Source organism: Pseudochaenichthys georgianus, chromosome 18, assembly GCF_902827115.2.
Source record: "Pseudochaenichthys georgianus chromosome 18, fPseGeo1.2, whole genome shotgun sequence".
NCBI lineage: Eukaryota > Metazoa > Chordata > Actinopteri > Perciformes > Channichthyidae > Pseudochaenichthys > Pseudochaenichthys georgianus.
This window is the reverse complement of record NC_047520.1, coordinates 7,354,965-7,373,634: the sequence shown is the minus strand read 5'-3', so window position 1 is coordinate 7,373,634 and position 18,670 is coordinate 7,354,965. Positions and strand designations below refer to the sequence as shown.

The 18,670-nt window shown below is 42.4% G+C and overlaps 1 protein-coding gene and 1 gene segment (V, D, J or C); one reads left to right on the top strand and one right to left on the bottom strand.

The window, feature by feature from the left end:
- Window positions 1-808: 808 nt before the first annotated feature.
- On the bottom strand, window positions 809-2,684 carry LOC117463424 (T cell receptor alpha variable 5-like). The segment is given in 2 exon segments: window positions 809-1,877; window positions 2,040-2,684. Coding segments are annotated over 2 exon segments (498 nt in total).
- A 10,099-nt stretch (window positions 2,685-12,783) lies between these two features.
- Window positions 12,784-16,039, top strand: LOC117463426 (lysozyme C-like). The gene is made up of 4 exons (XM_034105665.2): window positions 12,784-12,974; window positions 13,855-14,016; window positions 15,755-15,833; window positions 15,921-16,039. The coding sequence occupies exons 1-4, from the start codon at window positions 12,848-12,850 to the stop codon at window positions 15,985-15,987; spliced, it is 435 nt and encodes a 144-aa protein (XP_033961556.1). The 5' UTR covers window positions 12,784-12,847; the 3' UTR covers window positions 15,988-16,039.
- Window positions 16,040-18,670: the final 2,631 nt, after the last annotated feature.

Genomic DNA, 18,670 nt, shown 5'->3' with positions numbered 1-18,670 from the left:
CTGGGGGTCCCCCTGAAGTACATCACAGTGTGTTTACTTTAACGCTGAACAGTTACACCACGAAGCTGATGCTCATGTGATTTACAGAATTCAGATATGTTTCGAGTAGAGCTGCAATGACTAAGCAACATGTGTTTTATGTAATCAATGCAAATTAGATGTTTCAGCCTAGGGGTGGGCGATATGACAATATATATCGCCTTGACGATATTAGGTCTCCACGATATGCTTTTTCAGAGATATCGTATCTATCATGATAAAAAGAAAATTGAAAAAAAAAAAACTGATGTGAAAGACATGCTCTAAAGCTGTCTAGTCAGGATTCAGACAGTATTGCACTTCATTTATTGTCTTGGTTGATTCTGTTAGCTTATATTTTATTTTATTTGCGTGCATATGAAACGCTAACCATTCCCATTGAGATCATTAAAACTGTCATTTGAACGGCGATCAAGCCTGAAGCCACAGAGACTAGGCTCCTTCAGCTTCATAAAAGGGACGCAAATAGCTTTCAACTGAATGTATTCCCATCTGCGGCGAGATTTGACGCTCATGGAAGCACGGCATTCGTTTGTGTCGGCTGCCCTTAAAGGCAATGTGAGCGTCCATTCCCATTGGATAACGGAGAATTGTACACCCGGATGTAAGTATTCCCCTTACTGTCGTGCTAGTGCTACCTCAGAAAGTTAATTTGTATACTGAGAAACTGTGCCTTGAAGCCATATCAAAATGTTGAATTGTTCATTCAGGGTTTCATTTCAGAAATAAAACCAGCTTGAAATGCTATGTTGGTCTGTTTCTCCTTTTGTTTGAGTTTCTGTTACCTTGTAGCCGCTTGTTAAGTAACTTGAAAAATAACCATAATAACAGACATGAAAAAATATCGTGATATATATCGTTTATCGTGATACTGCTTGAAAAATATCGTGATAATATATTTTTCAATATCGCCCACCCCTATTTCAGCCTCTCAAATCTAATGTTCGGATCACATGAAGTAAATATGTGTTGGTTATAAACTGACAACAAGACATTACTATGGACTTTTACTATTTTCTGACATTTTGAAGACTAAACAATTCATCTAGAAAATAATGGGCAGGTTAATGCATCACAAAAAGTAATCGTCGGTTGAAGCCCACATTAAAACATTGGATAGCCAACGTCCTTCGTGTGACTGCAGTGTTTAAAGCAGAGCGGACTGGATCACATCACTCCCACCAACACTCCCGTGAGGGTCAAACACAAAACCACATGTTCCAGAACCTCCAGTGAGTCTCTGCTCTACCGTCAGAACCATCAACACATCAGCTCTGGATTTGAGTCGTAACATCCAGAACCTCCAGGTTAGGGTTAGTTTAATCAGAGCAGCTGTATCAGTGGTATAGTCAGAGTGTGTGATGGAGGTGTGAGGTTACAGCAGAGAGACGAACAGCTGGCAGCGTCTCTGACTGAATGATTCTGTGGTTAAACTGGAGCTCCCCCTTCAGGACAGCAGACACACAGAATCACTAACAGCCAAATATCTGGGGTTTCTGCTCAGCCTCCTCCTGAGTGTGTGGCACTGTGTTCACTCACAGCACAGAAGTACAAGCCTTTGTCTCCTGGCTGCAGATCCTTCACGGTGAACGTCCCGCTCTCAGCGTCAGGCTTTGTGGCTGAGAACTTGTCTTTGCTGAATTCTCCAAAATCATGATTACCTTTGTTCCCTGATATTGTGAACACGATTAGCTCCATAGTGTCTCCTGGCAGCTGTCTGTACCAGTACATCTGGAAGTAGCTAGCATCCTTTGTGTGTGTGCAGTTCATTGTTGCACTCTCTCCCTGAGGTTCCCACAGCATGTCAGTCTGGGTGACATCGCTTCCGTCAGTTAGACCTGAGTGAAACAAGAACATATACTATAATAACCTTCAGTGGTTTATCCTCCTTATATCACGTCAATATCATTATAAATGATAAAAACAGCAAACACAAGAACATTAGTTGATGATAATGTATATTTACAAACTAGTCCACGGTCGATTTGATTGTAAATTACCTGCAGTCCAAAGTAAAAAGATGGACACTGTGAGGAAGCTGTGCTTAAAGACGATCACGTCCATGATGTCTGACAGCAGGGACTGCAGAGCCTCATAAAGTGTGAAGGGCTGCAGGGGGAGGGTCTGTGTGACAGCCTCCTCTGAGCTGGAGCAAAGCATTCAGTGCTTTATCAGGTGGTGTTAGGGGTCCCCCTGCAGTGCATGGTAGATACCCCAGATCCCAATTTGCAGCAGCATAACAAACACAAGGCAATGTACATAAGGGAAACTAAGACACAGAAATGAACAGTCCAATATATTTCAGAAATAGAAATTGTAGTATATTAAGTTAATGCTAATCAGTTACACTAAGAAGCTGAAGGAACCTGGATTAGTTACAAGATGTAGAAATGATGTATCGTCAAGAGATGGACTGATATTGTTTAAAATTACAGCTGAATATAAAATAGAATGATGAAGTCTCACAAAGCTGTCGAATAGAAAGGGATCAAAGCCTCAGTTTGAAGGACTTTTAAAACCTGCCTGAATAATTTACGATAATAGATACTTCTAAGTAATAAAACAAAAGCTTTAACAATTTTAATTTCTCACAGTGGCAGAATTCAAGTATGCTGTGAGTAGCTCTGAGGGGGTTCATTGATAACCGTTCATGTTATCCTGAAAGCTGCAGGTGCTGAGCCTCAGCTTGTTGTCTCCGACAGACGACGGAGGAGAGTTCTTGTGTTGAGCTACACAGAAATACACCACGCTGTCCTCTGATGACAGATTAGAGACACTGAGGCGAGACTGTTTACGGCCATCTCAGTCAAAGCTGATTCTTCCTTTCACGTCCTCCTCTGGAGTCGAGTGGATCACATTCAGGTATCCCAGAAACTATATTTTGATGTCGGTCTTGTTTGTACCAGAGAATGCGATCATGGTTTGGTATGCTGTGCGAACAGTTGATCTCCCGGTCCACAGACTCTCCACGTCTCTTCATGATGAACGGAGGCGTTTGGAAGACGCTGTCGCTGTTTGAGGCACCTGTGGAACAAGCAGGAAACATTAAAGATATTTGCCGTTCATTTTGCAGTGCCTTGCTTTTTTAAAGAATATGTTATCTAATCTGTTATCAATGCCAGATGAAAGATGCAACATAGGAAGGCAGTTAACATCATGTTTAGCACGAGGAGACTCTTTACTCTCAGCTTCCTGTTTACATCAGCTTACTGACAGGGGGGTGTCCGTGTGTTGCTGTTGTTTATCAGAGAGAAGGTTGTTGTCTCCCTCTGCTGCTGAGAGCAAAACCTGCTAGAGCAGTGGTTCTCAACTGGTGGGTCGCGACCCAAAAGTGGGTCTTATTATACAAAAAATGTGCCTTCTTGTGAAAACTGGATTCCTTTTTGGTAAAAGGATTTACTACCAAGAGTTTCCTATCTTTAAAAAATGCCCTCATCTAATGTTACCAAAATGTTTTAACTTTTACAAATCACCCTATGTTCCACACATGCCCTGCCCCTTTAAGTGTCCTCACATTTGAAGTGTCCATACAATTGAGAGGTCATTGTTTCTTTAATACAGGCTCACTTTCAAATGGGATTTTTTTAAAATAAATATGAACTCACCTTTTCAGAATGTACCTACCTACATGGCACCATGTCCTGCCCTCCCAAAAGAGACCTTTGACTTATCTCTTCAGAAATAAAATCAATAATATTTATATTTTTCTCATCAAAGTCCGAGGCAAGACTTACCGTATACATGTTCCACTGAGGGGAGATGAAAGGAGATGTTGGGCTTTTTTTTTTAAACAAATGTTCCAAAAAATACCAAAAGCAGAGTTTACGGGAATTATTTTGTATGTGTATCATTGATTCAGTATACTGTTTGATTTGACTGTCAGCCAGTTAAAACAAACATTATGAAACCGTGTGGTTTCCTCTCAGAGGCTCTATGGTTCACCGTTAACAGCAACTTTCCTTTAACAGCAACTTTCCTTTAACAGCAACTTTCCTTTAAGACTTTACAATAATATCCTGAGAAAACAAAGAGCCCACTCTGGTTTGGTTCATGTAGCCCAGGGATCAGTTTCCTTTCATTTCTATTCATTTCATTTCATTTCAAACCTTTATTTATACAGATAAAATCCCATTGAGATCATTGATCTCTTTTCCAAGGGAGACCTGCTCAAGTAGTTCCACATGAAACATAAAAGCATAAACAGAACAACAAAAGGACATCATCCAGCATCATTTACATAATTATCCACATAAGCAGGTACCAATAGCTTCTGATTGACTAGCATCCAACCGAGCTTTAAAAACATTTAGTGGCACCAGATTGTTCAGTTTCCATTTAATTTGCAGACTATTCCAAGACAGAGGAGCTGCGCATCTAAAAGCTGTCAGTCCTAGCAGTTGGCACATTTAATAAAACCACTGCATTCGATCTCAGGCAGTAGCCACTTACAATTCTCCGTAAGATCAGGGAGCAGATATAAGATGGAAGTTTCCCTAGCATGGCTTTGTATATAAAAATGTACCAGTGACTGAGCCTCCGTACAGTTAGTGAAAGCAAACCAGCCCTTGCATACAGGGTACAGTGATGGGTTAATGCTTTACAGCTCAGTTTGTCACAAATCTCAGTGCGCTGTGATACGCAGCATCTAACTTGACCAGGCAATGGGCAGGTGCATTCATATAGACCAGATCCCCATAGTCCAGCACAGGTAAAAAGGTCACAGAGCCTTTTCCTGGCCTCAAGCGAGAAACAGGACTTGTTTCTGAAAAAGAACCCTAGCCTAACCCTCAGTTTTTTTAGCAGGTTATTGACATGAAGTTTAAAAGTGAGACAATCATCAAGCCAGATACCAAGGTATTTGTAACGGGCAACAACTTCAAGTTTTGTTCCTTGCGTAGTTACAATATCTAAAACAGGCTCTGGTGTCTTTTTTGCTTTAGAAAAGAGCATTACCTTGGTTTTATCCACATCTAAAAGAAGCTTTAATTCAGAGAGCTGAGTCTGAATAATGTTAAAAACAGCCTGTAATTTAACAACAGCCTCTTTAATGGAGGGACCTGCACAATACATCACAGTATCATCCGCATAAAAATGTAAAGTAGCTTCATCCACATTTTCACCTACGCTGTTAATATATATGGAGAATAAAAGTGGTCCTAAAACAGAACCTTGTGGTACACCATTAGAAATATTTAACCACTCAGAAGACAGTCCATCAAAGTGAACACATTGGGACCTTTCAGAGAGGTAGTTCACAAACCACCCCACTGCAAGGCTGGATATGCCAATACTGAGTAGCCTCTGCTTTAAGATGCGATGATCAACGGTGTCAAACGCTTTGGAAAGGTCAATAAACAGAGCTGCACAACTCTGCTTATTATCCAAAATACTAGTAATGTCAGTTACCACTTTCATTGTGGCAGTGATGGTGCTGTGTTTCTTTCTGAATCCTGACTGATGCTTAGACAGGATGTCATTTGTACATAAAAACTCCTTTACTTGTTCACTCACTAAGCGTTCGAGCACCTTAGCCAGAACTGACAATTTAGAGATTGGCCTATAGTTATTTAAAATAGTTGCCTCCCCTCCTTTCAGTAAAGGCAAGACATACGCAGACTTCCATACTTTTGGAATTGTGTTCGTACTGAGGGAGAGGTTAAAAAGAGAAGTAAGAGGTGGAGCAATAAAGTCTGCAGCTATCTTTAAAAAGAAAGGTTCTAAGTTATCCGGGCCAGCCGGTTTCCTAGGATCTAGCTTAGATAAGGCTTCATGAACAACATCAACAGTAAAAGGGGTAAAACTGAAAGGGTTTTCCAGACCACGTTGTTCAGAGTCACAGACTGTGGTGTTTAAGCAGAGTTAGTGACAGAATCAAATAGAGAACCACAGGACACAAAATGCTCATTAAAGCAATTGAGCATAGTGGCCCTGTCCGATATAGTGCCAGATGCTGTGGTAAGGCACGGAGGTAGCTCATTACGGATCTCACCGGTTGATATCGATGTTATTGCTTTCCAACATTTCCTAGGATTATTTAGGTTTTCTGTGGTAACTGACAAATAGTACTTCGACTTTGCACTTTTGACATTTGAAGTGAAGCTATTTCTTAGCTGCCTAAACGCAGCCATTCTACCTCTGAGCCTGATTTCCTAGCCTTTTCCCAGGCCTTGTTTCTCTCATGAAGTAGACTGGACAGCTCAGCAGAAAACCAGGGATTGTTTCGTCCCTTTACTCTAAATGTACGCAGGGGTGCATGTCTATCAATCATTTCCATAAAACCAAGATAAAAATAAGACCATGCGGTTTCAACATCAGCACACAGATCGATTTTACCCCAATCAAAATCAAACAGATCATGCACAAAACCCTGCTCCACAAAATGTTTTATGTCTCTCTTGATGATAATGCAAGGTTTAACCTTTTGGACCTTAGTGTCCCTAATTGTGGCTACAACACAGTGATCGCTCAGATCATTTGCAAATACTCCCACAGAAGAATATTTATGGGGAACATTAGTTAAAATTAGATCAATTAGGGAGCATTTATTAGGGGACTTAATGTTAGGGCGAGTAGGACTGTCCACAATCTGAGTAACATTCAAAGAGATACAAAGGTTTTTAAAATCCTCTGACTCTGCAGTTAACCAGTCCCAGTTAAAATCTCCAAGTAGCACTATTTCCTTGTAGTCTAGTTGTGATAAAAGATTTGCTAGTGAAGACAAGGAGTCTTTGACAGCTGAGGGGGGTCTGTAGCAGCCCACCACCATGACCTGTTGACCCTTTGCCACTTCTATATTTAAGGCTAACAATTCAAATTGCTTACTGATCGATTTGGAAATGAATGTGGTTACACTGAACTTATTCTTAACATAGATTGCAACGCCACCACCTTTATTAGGCCGGTCGGTACGATACACATTAAAACCATTTAAGGCAATGTCAGAGGCCAAAATAGACTTGTTTAGCCATGTTTCAGATAAGACAATGACGTCAGTCGATTTTGCCCAGATACGGACAAAATCTAGTTTATCTAACAGACTGCGCACATTCAAGTGGATGAAACCCAACCCAGACCTAGCTTTAAAATCAGCAGGAGTAGCGATCTGACTATTACTACTGGGCGGACCAGGGTTAGGTTGTACATTTCCTGACAGTAATAACAACAAAAAAACCAGGCATCTTTTCCTCTTAAATGACACACATACATTGTCATCTAATTTAGAAACACCGGAAAAGTCTGCAAGAGTGTGATTAGAGCTTAAGAAGCAGTCCTGAAGAACCATCATCGCAGGAAAATAAAAAAGACAAACATATTTTGTCGAGCAGATTGACTGTGACAAGGCAACCGGTAATTGTTTGAGCAACACATCCGAACCTTTGCAGGGGATGCCCACTGTGGGTGGCAGAACAGACCTGAATCCAGTAGTCTTCTCAGAATGACTAGAGATCTTCTCATAGTCCAAAACAGTTAACAGACACAGCAGAATCCCGATATGGGCCATTTTCCCAGACCAGCACAGCATCCGGATAGGCGTGCAAGCAGGCTCGAAATGTGGAGGCGCTCCGTTCTCCTCGCGATATCCCCGGTGCAGAACCTCCTCAGTAGGCCTACAGCAGGATAGGCGAAGCAGGACCAGCTCGAGGCGTAGAGGCTCTCCGGTCTCTCAGCGATATCCCCGTGGTAAAACGTCCTCGGCACCGTAGAGCACGACAGGTGGAGCAGGTGGATACAGGCCTCCGCTACAGCAGGTGTAAAGCAGGCCGCAGCCCGAACGCGAAACCGCTCCAGTCTCTCCGTTACGCCCCCCGGGGTAAAATCTCGCCAGGACAGCAGCACATGACAAATGGAAGCAGGTCCCCGCCACAGCACAACTGGGCAGGTGGAAAAAGGGGGCCCAAACAATAACGTGCAGCCGCTCCGTCTCTCCGCGACTTCCCGGGAAAAACCTCCCCACAACAGCACAGGTGCACAGGTAAACCTCCTATCCACGCGGACGGAAGAGAGGCAGCCCTGCCCCTCACTTTCCACGCTCCGTGAGGCGGATGAGAAAATGTGCTCCGCTCGCGAAAATGCGCTCCGCTCGCTCTGATCGACGAGTGTAGAGTGACGTGAAAATCAAACTGCAGCCTATTTGTTGGATCGTTGGATCTATGTGCAACTCAAGGCATATGCTCGAACGGTCTCCCGATGGCCAGTCGGTGCCTGCCGGTGAGCGTGGAAGTGTGGTCTGCAGCAAGCGGGCGGCAGGAGCGGGGCTGTCAGCATCAGCTTGTAGATGGTATTTTAAACTCAATGCGCTCTGAAACTACGGGGCGGCCGAGGACAAAAAATGCACATGCGTTAATCGCGTTAAAATAATTAGTGAAGTACATTTTTTTTTGCGTTATTAACGCGTTAACTTGACAGCCCTAATAAAAATATATAAAAACATGTCTATGATGTTTTTCTCAAAATACAAACGGATCATGCATTTTAGAAATCTCTCATATCCCTCTATTCCAGCTGTTTAGAGAAACGCGGATCTTGGGTCCTTAGCTTGTCTGAGGCCCTAGCCATACGGACACGAAAACAGTTTAACGGCCCGTCTACACTACAGCGTCGACAGCTCCAATCTTCAACTTCTGTCGCCTGAGACGCCGGAGTAGCCAGCGCCAGCCAATCAAATCCCGTTTCCCAAAATCTGACAGCTGAAGCCGTAGCCAATCAAACCGCGTCTAAGCTGGGAGAGATATCCCGCCGTTCATTTCTATATTTAAAAAAATGTCGGAGGAGAAACTAACTATCGCCGTAGCAAATCACCCGGTTTTGTTTGACCAGACCCTCTTCACCTACCGGGATACAAACCGGAGGAACCAGGCATGGAGGGAGGTGGCAGAGACAGTGGGGGAAACTGGTAGGTTTTCGCCTGTTTGGGGAGTTTATATATATATTGCTCGCATAAAATCCCCGGGGGTTTTTGCTTTGTATGTCGGGGGCGGGAGATTCATGTGATTGGTTGTTGGTCGTGTTGCTTGAATAAAATCCCCAAGCTCCAGACACGCCCAGCTCCAAGCTATTTTTGAAGCTGTAGTGTGGACGCTCCGTAACAGACTGTCTCACCCTATTCTTTTCTATCTGATGGACACTCAGTGGCGGCTGGTGGAAAATATTTTTGGTGGGGCTGTTGATATAGTGAGTAACATTTTTTTTTTTTGGGAGAAATTACCCCTTAAATTAGGACTTCTGGTGATGTAATGGCGCATTTCCAGTGCAGCGCGGAGCTCGCTTTAATGCTGCGTTCAGACCGGACGCGATGCGAATATTCGCTCTAAACGCTCCTAACGCATAGCTCTAGTCGCTCGAGTTCCACCGCGGCTGCCAGCTGTGTTTACTCGTATCATTCAAACAAGACGCGCTGGCTCGGGAGCTACAGCTACAACAACATGAACATATTTTACCGTGATTAAATTGTAATACACGTTTCAAAATTATGCCGACGTAACAACATACTGATACCGGTTAGTTAAAACCATGAATTAATGCTTTGACAAGTCTGCAGACAGACTGCAGGCGAAAAACCTTTTAGAATGCTTGTTTTCTGAATGGAGATCGGCTAAGCTAACGCAGTATATGCTCCGACCGTACACACTCACAACAACGGCCTATACAGACATAACTAAACCAGCGACTGTATTCTCCATGACACAGACCGTCTGTGGTTTGTACTCGTTTAACTTCTGTCTAGTTTCTGAACAGATCGTATCTGTCCCCGGCTGTTTGAAGAGCAAGCATAGGAAACAAAAGATAGCATTTACCTGTTTGCATCGTTTGCATCCAGCTAGCCATGTGAGAAGCCTTGTTGATACGTTGTCTTTTTCACGAGCTTGTTGTGATATACAAATCGGGTTGGTCTGGTCCAAGGTCTTTAAGTATCAATTTATCTCCCAAACTTCTCCTTTCGAAAGGATTGGAGAGTAGCTCTTGCACGGAATTGGGTGCGGACCGAGGTCCGCCGACTCCACCTGCACACCATTCTCATCCAACTACTGCGTCACCTTGGTCACTCACGAGTCTAAACAACAACTCACGTAAGCAACGTGGGCTCCAACGTGAGCGCCCTCGTGACCAAAATATTTGACGGCGCTGATTGGCTGAAATTATGTTTCGGCGGCACAGTTTACTATTGAGACTTTTGCAACGTGCTGGTTGCTGCTGTTTCGCTCGGGGGCTCCGCCCGGTAATGATAAACTAATGCCATGGGCAAGGCCAGGCAGGAAACATGTGACTTATCAGTAACTTTAGACATCGTAACACCATTTTAAACGAGATTTTATTGTAGATTATACATTTTAGTGATACCAATTGTATGATATTTACCTTGTTCATTAAAAATAAAAATATAAAATATATATATTTTTTTAATATATTTTTTTTAATTTCATTTTTTTTATATATATTTTTTTGTATGTGGGAAGAGGTGGGGCGGCGCCCCTAGCGCCCCTATGGGCCGGCCGCCACTGAGGACACTTCATACTGACTTCAACATGTTCCACATATTTTATACATTATTGGTGACGTAAGTTTGCAGTTAAAATATTCTGCTGCTTTTCAAAGCGCTTTCTTTTATCTTCTTAATACACATTCATTCACTACATTTAATATCTAACTCCTTCAGCCTACTTTCAGCTGCAGAAACCATTCAACTATTTCATTATTCAGCTATTTCAGGACATTGAGGCTATACATGTTGTTGTTTATTATTTGTTGGCGGCTGTGGCTCAGTGGCTAGAGTGCTGGACTTCGAATCAGGGGGTAGCAAGTTCGAGTCCCACTGCAGTCAGCATGTCGTTGTGTCCCTGGACAAGACACTTCACCCCAAATTGTTCCTGTGGGGATTGTCCACAGTATTCAATGTATGTAAGTCGCTTTGGATAAAAGCGTCTAACAAATGACATGTAATAAAGTAATTTATACCTTTTTTTTTTTAATATTAAGCTTCTTCGCTATTTTTTCTACTCTTCCAGTTTAACATTTAACTTTCAAGTTTTCAACAAAGTCATTGCAATGCATTTGAGCTGTAACAATTTTGATTCTGATATTGATGAAAAATAGTATAATGGGGGACCTTTAAGATTGTTGATAAGCTTTGGGTATTCCAATTTCATACGTCCAATTTTCATACGTCCAATTTCATACGTGTACAACAACTGAGTGCTATGTGTATAAACGTAAGTGATGTGATGCAAGTCTCTCAGATCAAGGAACGTTGGATGCCCCTGGTTTAAACACGGCTTCATTAGTTAAAAATAAATTAAACGTTTTTTTAAATGTAAGATCATTTTTACATAAAAGGCAAGCAAACACACTAGATACAGTGTAACTTGGCACAATTGTATGTCTTCAAAACAAATCTGATTCACAACAGAGTCCTGCACGGGTCTGATTTTCAAGACCGCTCCCGCCCGCACCCGCGACGTGCAATACCGAACCCGACCCGTCGGTACAAGATCCGCAAACCGACCCGAACCCGCATATCCTATGAGCAGTGAAAACGTGCAATTATTAACACACGCAGTTGCATATTTGGCTCAAAAAGCGTGGGATGTTGGTTATTTCCTCCATCTAGGAACCAGAAGCCTCCAGACGTTGGATTTCGCTCTTGAGGAAGTGTTATTGAAAATTCTGCATTCTCCGAGATCCGCCTTCACCTCAGCCATTTCGAATGTTGCGCTCAGCAGCAGATTGATGCGCTGCAGAGATTATGGTTATGCGCGGTCCCGCGGGGGAGAGCTCTGAGGATTCAAACATTAAACTAAATTATTATTATTTTAATATATTTATTATGCAACACCCGCGACCCGACCCGCATCATCTTTGTTTTACCCAGAACTGTACCCGGAAAAAAGCGTTCACTTTTTTCGCGGGTACACCTGATATAAAATCCCTTACAAAACGCAACTTATTTAGCTTCAGTATTAACGCTGTTCAGTTGCCTCAGCTAAATACAACAGTCTGCACTTAAAGCCTCTGTATTAACGTTTTTATATTCTCTTGAGTGAGTTGTCAATAGCTTTAGCTGTGCTCTACAGCAGTCAGCTAATTTCACTGTTCTTCGTTCAATGCTAATGTTGTTAGCTCAGGCTTATTCACTTTAGCCAACTGGATTAGCCTAGCACTGGCACAGCATTTGTTTAATCTCTTTACCACAATTCACCAATTTGGGAGTTCTCTTGTGTCAGTCTACAACCTTGCAACAAAGTGCACAGTGTTACCGTTTTGATGTGAAAACATTCAATTGAATTCTTAGGTTTTATCTGAGTTATATTTTTGCCGTTTGAAGCAGCAGTGGCTTGTACTACGAAGCAGGATTTGCGGTTAGCGATGTAACTTCAGGGTTAACGCAGAGTTTTCTGTCCTACGGCGCTGGTTCACTTCTTACCGGGATCGATATCTATAGGTTATGTTCCAGATAAGAGGTCAACTCAGTGAAAGCACCGCCTGCTGACCAATCAGAGCCCCTGATTAGTCATTTAGTCATTAGTAATTTGTCATGGTTGCCACACAGGTGTAATTGTCATTTGCAGATGAATTTGTGCCAGAGCTCCACCACTATGTCCTTCACACCAGCCGGTCTTATCGCACTGATAACACTCTGCCAGTGAACAAACAGCTGCTCAAAGTCCAACTCCAAAATCAGGATTTCAACTGTTTTGTTGAAGTTGGATCAAATCCAAGCCAAACAAGGAATAATCGTGAAATAAAGCAGCACCAGCGTTCCAGCCCAGACTCTTGACGGTAACAGACGTTAGCAGCAGCTGGCGAGTCAAACATGAGAAGTCTAGTGTTTCTGCTCCTGGTGGCTTTGGCCAGCGCTAAGGTCTACGAGCGCTGTGAATGGGCCCGAGTGCTAAAGGCTCATGGGATGGACGGCTACTATGGCAACAGCCTGGCTGACTGTGAGTATAAGCTTTAGTATAATAAGAACTGTGAGTCTGCATGTACTGTCTCAGAATCAATACTCATTTACATGTACTGCTCAGCATTCACAAAAGACACTTTTTTGGCCCTCTTCTTGTCCCACCGTTTTCTATGTTTAAACTCTATTCAAACAAAATGAAAAACCTTTTTCTGATCTTAACACTATGTTGTTTTGTGGGTCTTGTAGAGCTTGAGAGTCAAGATGTCACACTTAAGAGCGGAGGAGTGCTTCAAAATCTCTTGAAAAAAAATCCTGTGACTTCCTTTCTGGTGTGGTGGTTCACTTCATTTGAACAACACGATTTTCAAAGCAAACATTTGTAACATCTGCCTCTTGAGGGCTCTGAAACTCCAGACACCTACCCATAGACTCCAATGTTCACTTTTGGAACAGGGAGCATACTGTAAATGTCAGTGGTACTTTTCAATGGAAAGTCAATGAGACAGTCTCCCCCCTCACTGACCACTCAGCATCTCCGTGGAAACCTTTGATGTTTCCACACCGACACAGGGGGTCAGGATTACATAATGACTGCTACAATGTTAACAGACTGGATATTAACAGCCTCAACCTGTTCCATACCATCTGATTCACTGACATGTTCAAGCCAGCGCTGTAGTTCAGTGTCTTTCAATGTATGTTTGTATTAATACATTTAAAGGAAGCCATTGGTCTCTCTCTATTCATTCTGTATTCATACAGTAATAATCCTCATTAGTGGAAAAGCTGCAGTGGGATCGACTTGCTGTTCACTAATACGTTTTGACGGCTAAGGCTGAGCTGCCTGACCAGGCTTGTCTATGGGTTCCGATGCCCCACGTTGAACTTTCAACGGGTCTTTTGTGTTTCCTCTGCAGGGGTTTGTCTGAGCAAGTGGGAGTCCAGTTGGACTACCACCAGCACCAACCATAACACCGACGGATCCACGGACTACGGCATCTTTCAGATCAACAGCCGCTGGTGGTGTGAGGACGGCCTAACCCCCCGCTCCAGCAACGCTTGCAACATCAATTGCAGCGGTCAGTGATGGACACACACACACACACACACACACACGCGCTTTTAAACAGCAATAATCAAACAATCAAATGACTGTATTTTAAAATATATGTTTTCTGTTGTCCATGTTCATAAAGCCTGCATAGCAACACCATCAGAGCACTGTGCAAAGTATCTATGTGCGCTGTAGTAGTACTCTGTACAGAAAACTAGTTTCCCCACAGTAGACACACACATTAAGAACATCCACTGGTGCGTCATAAATACTTTGAATAGTGTCAGTGCAGTCGGATTCTCTTGAAGCCTGGCCATCTTTTCCTAAGTCCTTTTGAATTCTCCTAACCACTATTCCTTAACTCCATAACCCCCGGGACGTTTCACACAGAGGACTAGTGGAAAAGACGACAGGAGCTGATTTTTGGACCATTCATCTGCAACCTTGGCCTATTTCCTATTTAATGGTCACATGACACACCAAACTGATGATATAATCCTGAGTCTTAAAGGGACCAGAGTTGGGTGTTACTGTAATAATATTACTTTTGTCGGTAACGGAGTAATGTAACACTACAGTTACTAACATTGCCCGACACGCGTTACTTTTATAAAATCCGTAATCACACTACAGTTAGCCTACTAACGTACAGAATTACTAGATTCTCCCTTTGACAGACAAGGTTTATATTTACGTAACATTTGGGCGACTTGCGCGTCCACATCATAGGTCCACATGCAGTGCATAAACATGGCTGAGGCAACAGCGATACTTTCGAGGGGTGGAGGTCTGCCCATTATTTTGAGTTTGTCCGAAGAAAGGACAGGAATGTGACGGTGAGGTGCAAACGGTGTCCAGGCCAGAAGCTTTTATCCACTGCTGCAAACACAACGTCAAACCTCAACAAGCACCTGCATAGACAACATGCTAACGTGAAGCTAATAGCTAATGAGGACCTCCGAATCCAGAGTGAAGACGTCGAGTAAAGTAACGAGTAACACTGGAGGTGCGCCGCATTTGCGCTTCAGGTGAGGCTCCCTCCGCAGTCTGCGTGATCTGCCTGTAGGGAGGGGCGGAAGTAACGCGAAGTAAAGTAATATATTACTTTTTCTTTTAGTAATATGTAATATATTACTTTTTTTGAGTAACGCCCCCTTCTCTGAAAGGGACCTTGACCAGGCACACATGGGTAATAAAACAAGATTTCTCAAATATTACAGCTGTAACAAAACACCAGTATCTGCGTGAGCTTATGCAACATTTCCAGCGGCAATGAGAGGGATTGTTTTTCAACTTAAATATTTCTGGGCATTGTTCTCTTGATGACAGGAGATCTGAGTTGATCGAAATTATGATTGCTGTGTTGAGATTAAAAAAGCAACAGCGAGGACCTTGTGTTTCCACTCCTCAGACCTGCTGACCAAATATGTTGGGGAAAGTTGTACCGGTGTGTAAACAAGCTCTCAAAAGCAAACATCATCCTTACAATCCCATTTGCCATCTGTATGTTTATTTAAAGTGAATGTTCTCCTGAAAAGATAGCTAGAATGGCACAAACATGAGATAATACAGTTCAGTTTTTGTAGTAAAAATGGTGTTAAAATGTTAATATTTTATCTAGCAGGTGTTGAGGAAACATGATTCTTTGTGGATGGCACATTCAAAAGTGCTTTGGATGAAAGAAACACAGTCCCTTAACAACATGCATTTATATTTACTTTTTTAATGAGCCTTCAAATCCTGGTTGCCTTGTTTTTTCACAGATCTTCTGACCAATGATGTCGGTGTGGCGATCACTTGTGCCAAGCGCGTTGTTAGGGACCCCAATGGCATCAAAGCCTGGTAAGAACGGATCAGGTGACTGCCAGGAGTTTTCTACACAAACCGTCATACACATGAAGAGATGGGTAATATCTGTGTCTGTTTCAGGGTGGCCTGGCGCAGCCACTGTGAGAACCGTGACCTGAGCGAATACGTGGCAGGATGTGGGCTCTAATCCACATGTGACCAGGATGCTGTCATGGACATAATAAATGTTTTAAAAACAATTGTAATTTGTTAAATGATTTTTTGAACAACAAGGAGATATTTCATGACTTGTTTTTAGAGATTTAGAGACCTGCAGGTTTCTGGGAGTCTGTTCCAGATGTTTGGAGCATGATAACTGAACTCCATATGTTTAGTTCTGACTCTGGGGACACCGTACTTTAACACAAACTCCTCCTCGGGATGTTATCCAGTCGTCTTCAAATCTTGACATCTCAAGACCTGGCAGATGAAAAGTTAGTGGCGCCCATTCTGACGCTCGCCTGATGGCTGTGTGATCCCTTTCCATGGAAGGTGATTATCTCCTCACGCCAGCTGACAGGCTCCAAGCGGCCCCAACGTCACATGATGGTTCGTGCTTCGGCCCTGAACAGCTCATCTCAAAATCTGAGGTCTCATCATGTGCCGAAACACGATATGGCTGCGACACCAATGGACACGGTCCGATCGCCACCAAATGTCACATGTAATCACCCGTCCATGCCTCAACACATCTACGTGACAACAGAATTGTGTCGAAGTCTTTACGTTTGGTGTCAATGATGATGAAGTCCAAGCGATGTAGCATGAATGGCATGTCCCCCAAAGAGTTATGGAAACAGAAACAGTCATAATTGTCTATGAGAAACTGTGTAGCCATAATAGAGGCACTCAGAGACTTAATGTCCCCTTTAAACCCACCGTATGTAATCCCACAGCCGTGACAGCATACAATAACGTACTGTAATATAAACGCTTTGTAATCTAGAGCCTTGGCTATTAATCATAATATTATAATATCATATTTTCCAGTGTTCCCTAAGTGATATACTTAAGTAGAAAATAAAAGTACTTAAGTATTTCCATCTTATTCATCTTTATACTTTTCTAAATCACTTCATATCACAGGTAAATATTTTACTTTTTGCTCAGTTACGTTTTTCTTACAGCTTTCGTGACTTCTTTTAGATATACTGTACAATGTGTACTAACCCTAACCCTATCCATACCATAATTAGGTGATTTTAAATGTGAGTTTTCATTAACTTGTGTCTGTTAGTGGGTTTAGAAATCTTCCTACTCCTCAAGATAAATAAACTGTGTGTTAGTGAAACCCTGACAGCGATGATTTTTTGCAGATAATAATAATTACACATTTCTATTTAAGTGAGGTTTTAAATGTTTGTGTTGTTGAATTAAAAGCACATCACATAAGGCATATATACATTTTCAGTTTTTATTTTACTCTATTGAGGTGAGTGACACCATTTTCCGGTCTTCACCTACACATTTTGAGTATTACAGTCCCAGAATATTTGACCAGCTTGTATGAACACATTTAAAAAAATATATAATGGAATTGAATGTGTACAGTGAGACAAATATAAAAACACAATTTTATATTTCATACCATGGGTTGTTTATTTATGAAAGTGTTGATTAAACATACAATGAATACATAGAAGTACTTTAGTAACCAAAATGTGATACAGTAAATCATTTATACTGTATATGTTTACACAGTGAGGCACACACGTAAAAAGATAGATTTGAATTTTTATTTTTAAATCAAATCTTTCTAATCCTAATTGTATCAGGAAAATGAGTTGCGGGCGAACCTGAGCTCCAGGAGAAAACCCAAAAGTTGAAGCGGGGTACGGTGGCCCTGAAGTGCAAAACAACATTTCACAAAACACTTCAACATTTTACGGAAAGGGTATTCTTTTAGGGAGAACACTTCTTGTTTGTGATTGGACAGAGCCAGCCAGAGAAGAACCTCTGTGATTGGTTGTGTTTGCTGCCAGTCAAGAAATTATGCTTCGTGATTGGTCAGCACCCGGCCGACAGCACCACGTGTTTCCTGTTTGGTACTGTTCAGCTGTTTCTTCACGAATTGTTAACTGAGTTGGAAAGAATGGAAGAAGAGATGGAACGAAGGATATACATACGATGTTATCCTCGACATGCTGTCAACCCATCACGACGTCTACACGTCCCTTAGAACCAGGGGTGAAGTGCTTGTGACTACCTGATTTGCATCTCTGCCCGATTTGCATTGCGCAAGCGCGAGATGGTCCGCCATATTGGACAGCTACATACGGCAACCCAAATGTGATGTCACTGAAATAGTTTGGTTTAGACTTATGGTGTTGCCATGGAAACACAAACTCGCAATAATAATTATAAAAACAGAAACAGTACAAACTAAACAAAACGACAAACAACAATAAAACCCGATGTTGTCACAAGTCAAAAGTACATAGTCCAAACGTCACGTGATAGTTAACGCTCCGGCCCTGAACAGCTCTACGTCAAATCTGATCGTCTCATCGTATTGCCACGGAAAGACGAACCCGCCATAAAACACGATGTCGACGTAACTCAATGGTAAATGGTCCAAACATCACCAAACTTCAGATGGCCGTTAACGTTAGAGCCCTCAACTCGTCTCTGATAACGAGGCAGCCCTCCAGACATCTGAGCCAGTCGTGAGTCTTCACCGCACGCCATAGGCGTGATGTGGCGCCCATTTGGAGGCTCGCTTGATGGCTATGTGATGGAGCTGGACTGTGTGTTGTTGTGCGTAGATCTGATCCAGGAGCAGCTGATGGAGCTGGACTGTGTGTTGTTGGGTGTAGATCTGATCCAGGAGC

Bases quoted from the DNA above. Each gene is read 5' to 3' on its own strand.
- LOC117463426 (XM_034105665.2), top strand. From the start codon at position 12,848: ATGAGAAGTCTAGTGTTTCTGCTCCTGGTGGCTTTGGCCAGCGCTAAG. The intron at 12,975-13,854 runs GTGAGTATAAGC...TTTCCTCTGCAG, and splicing joins TGGCAACAGCCTGGCTGACT to GGGTTTGTCTGAGCAAGTGG. The intron at 15,834-15,920 runs GTAAGAACGGAT...TGTCTGTTTCAG, and splicing joins CCCAATGGCATCAAAGCCTG to GGTGGCCTGGCGCAGCCACT.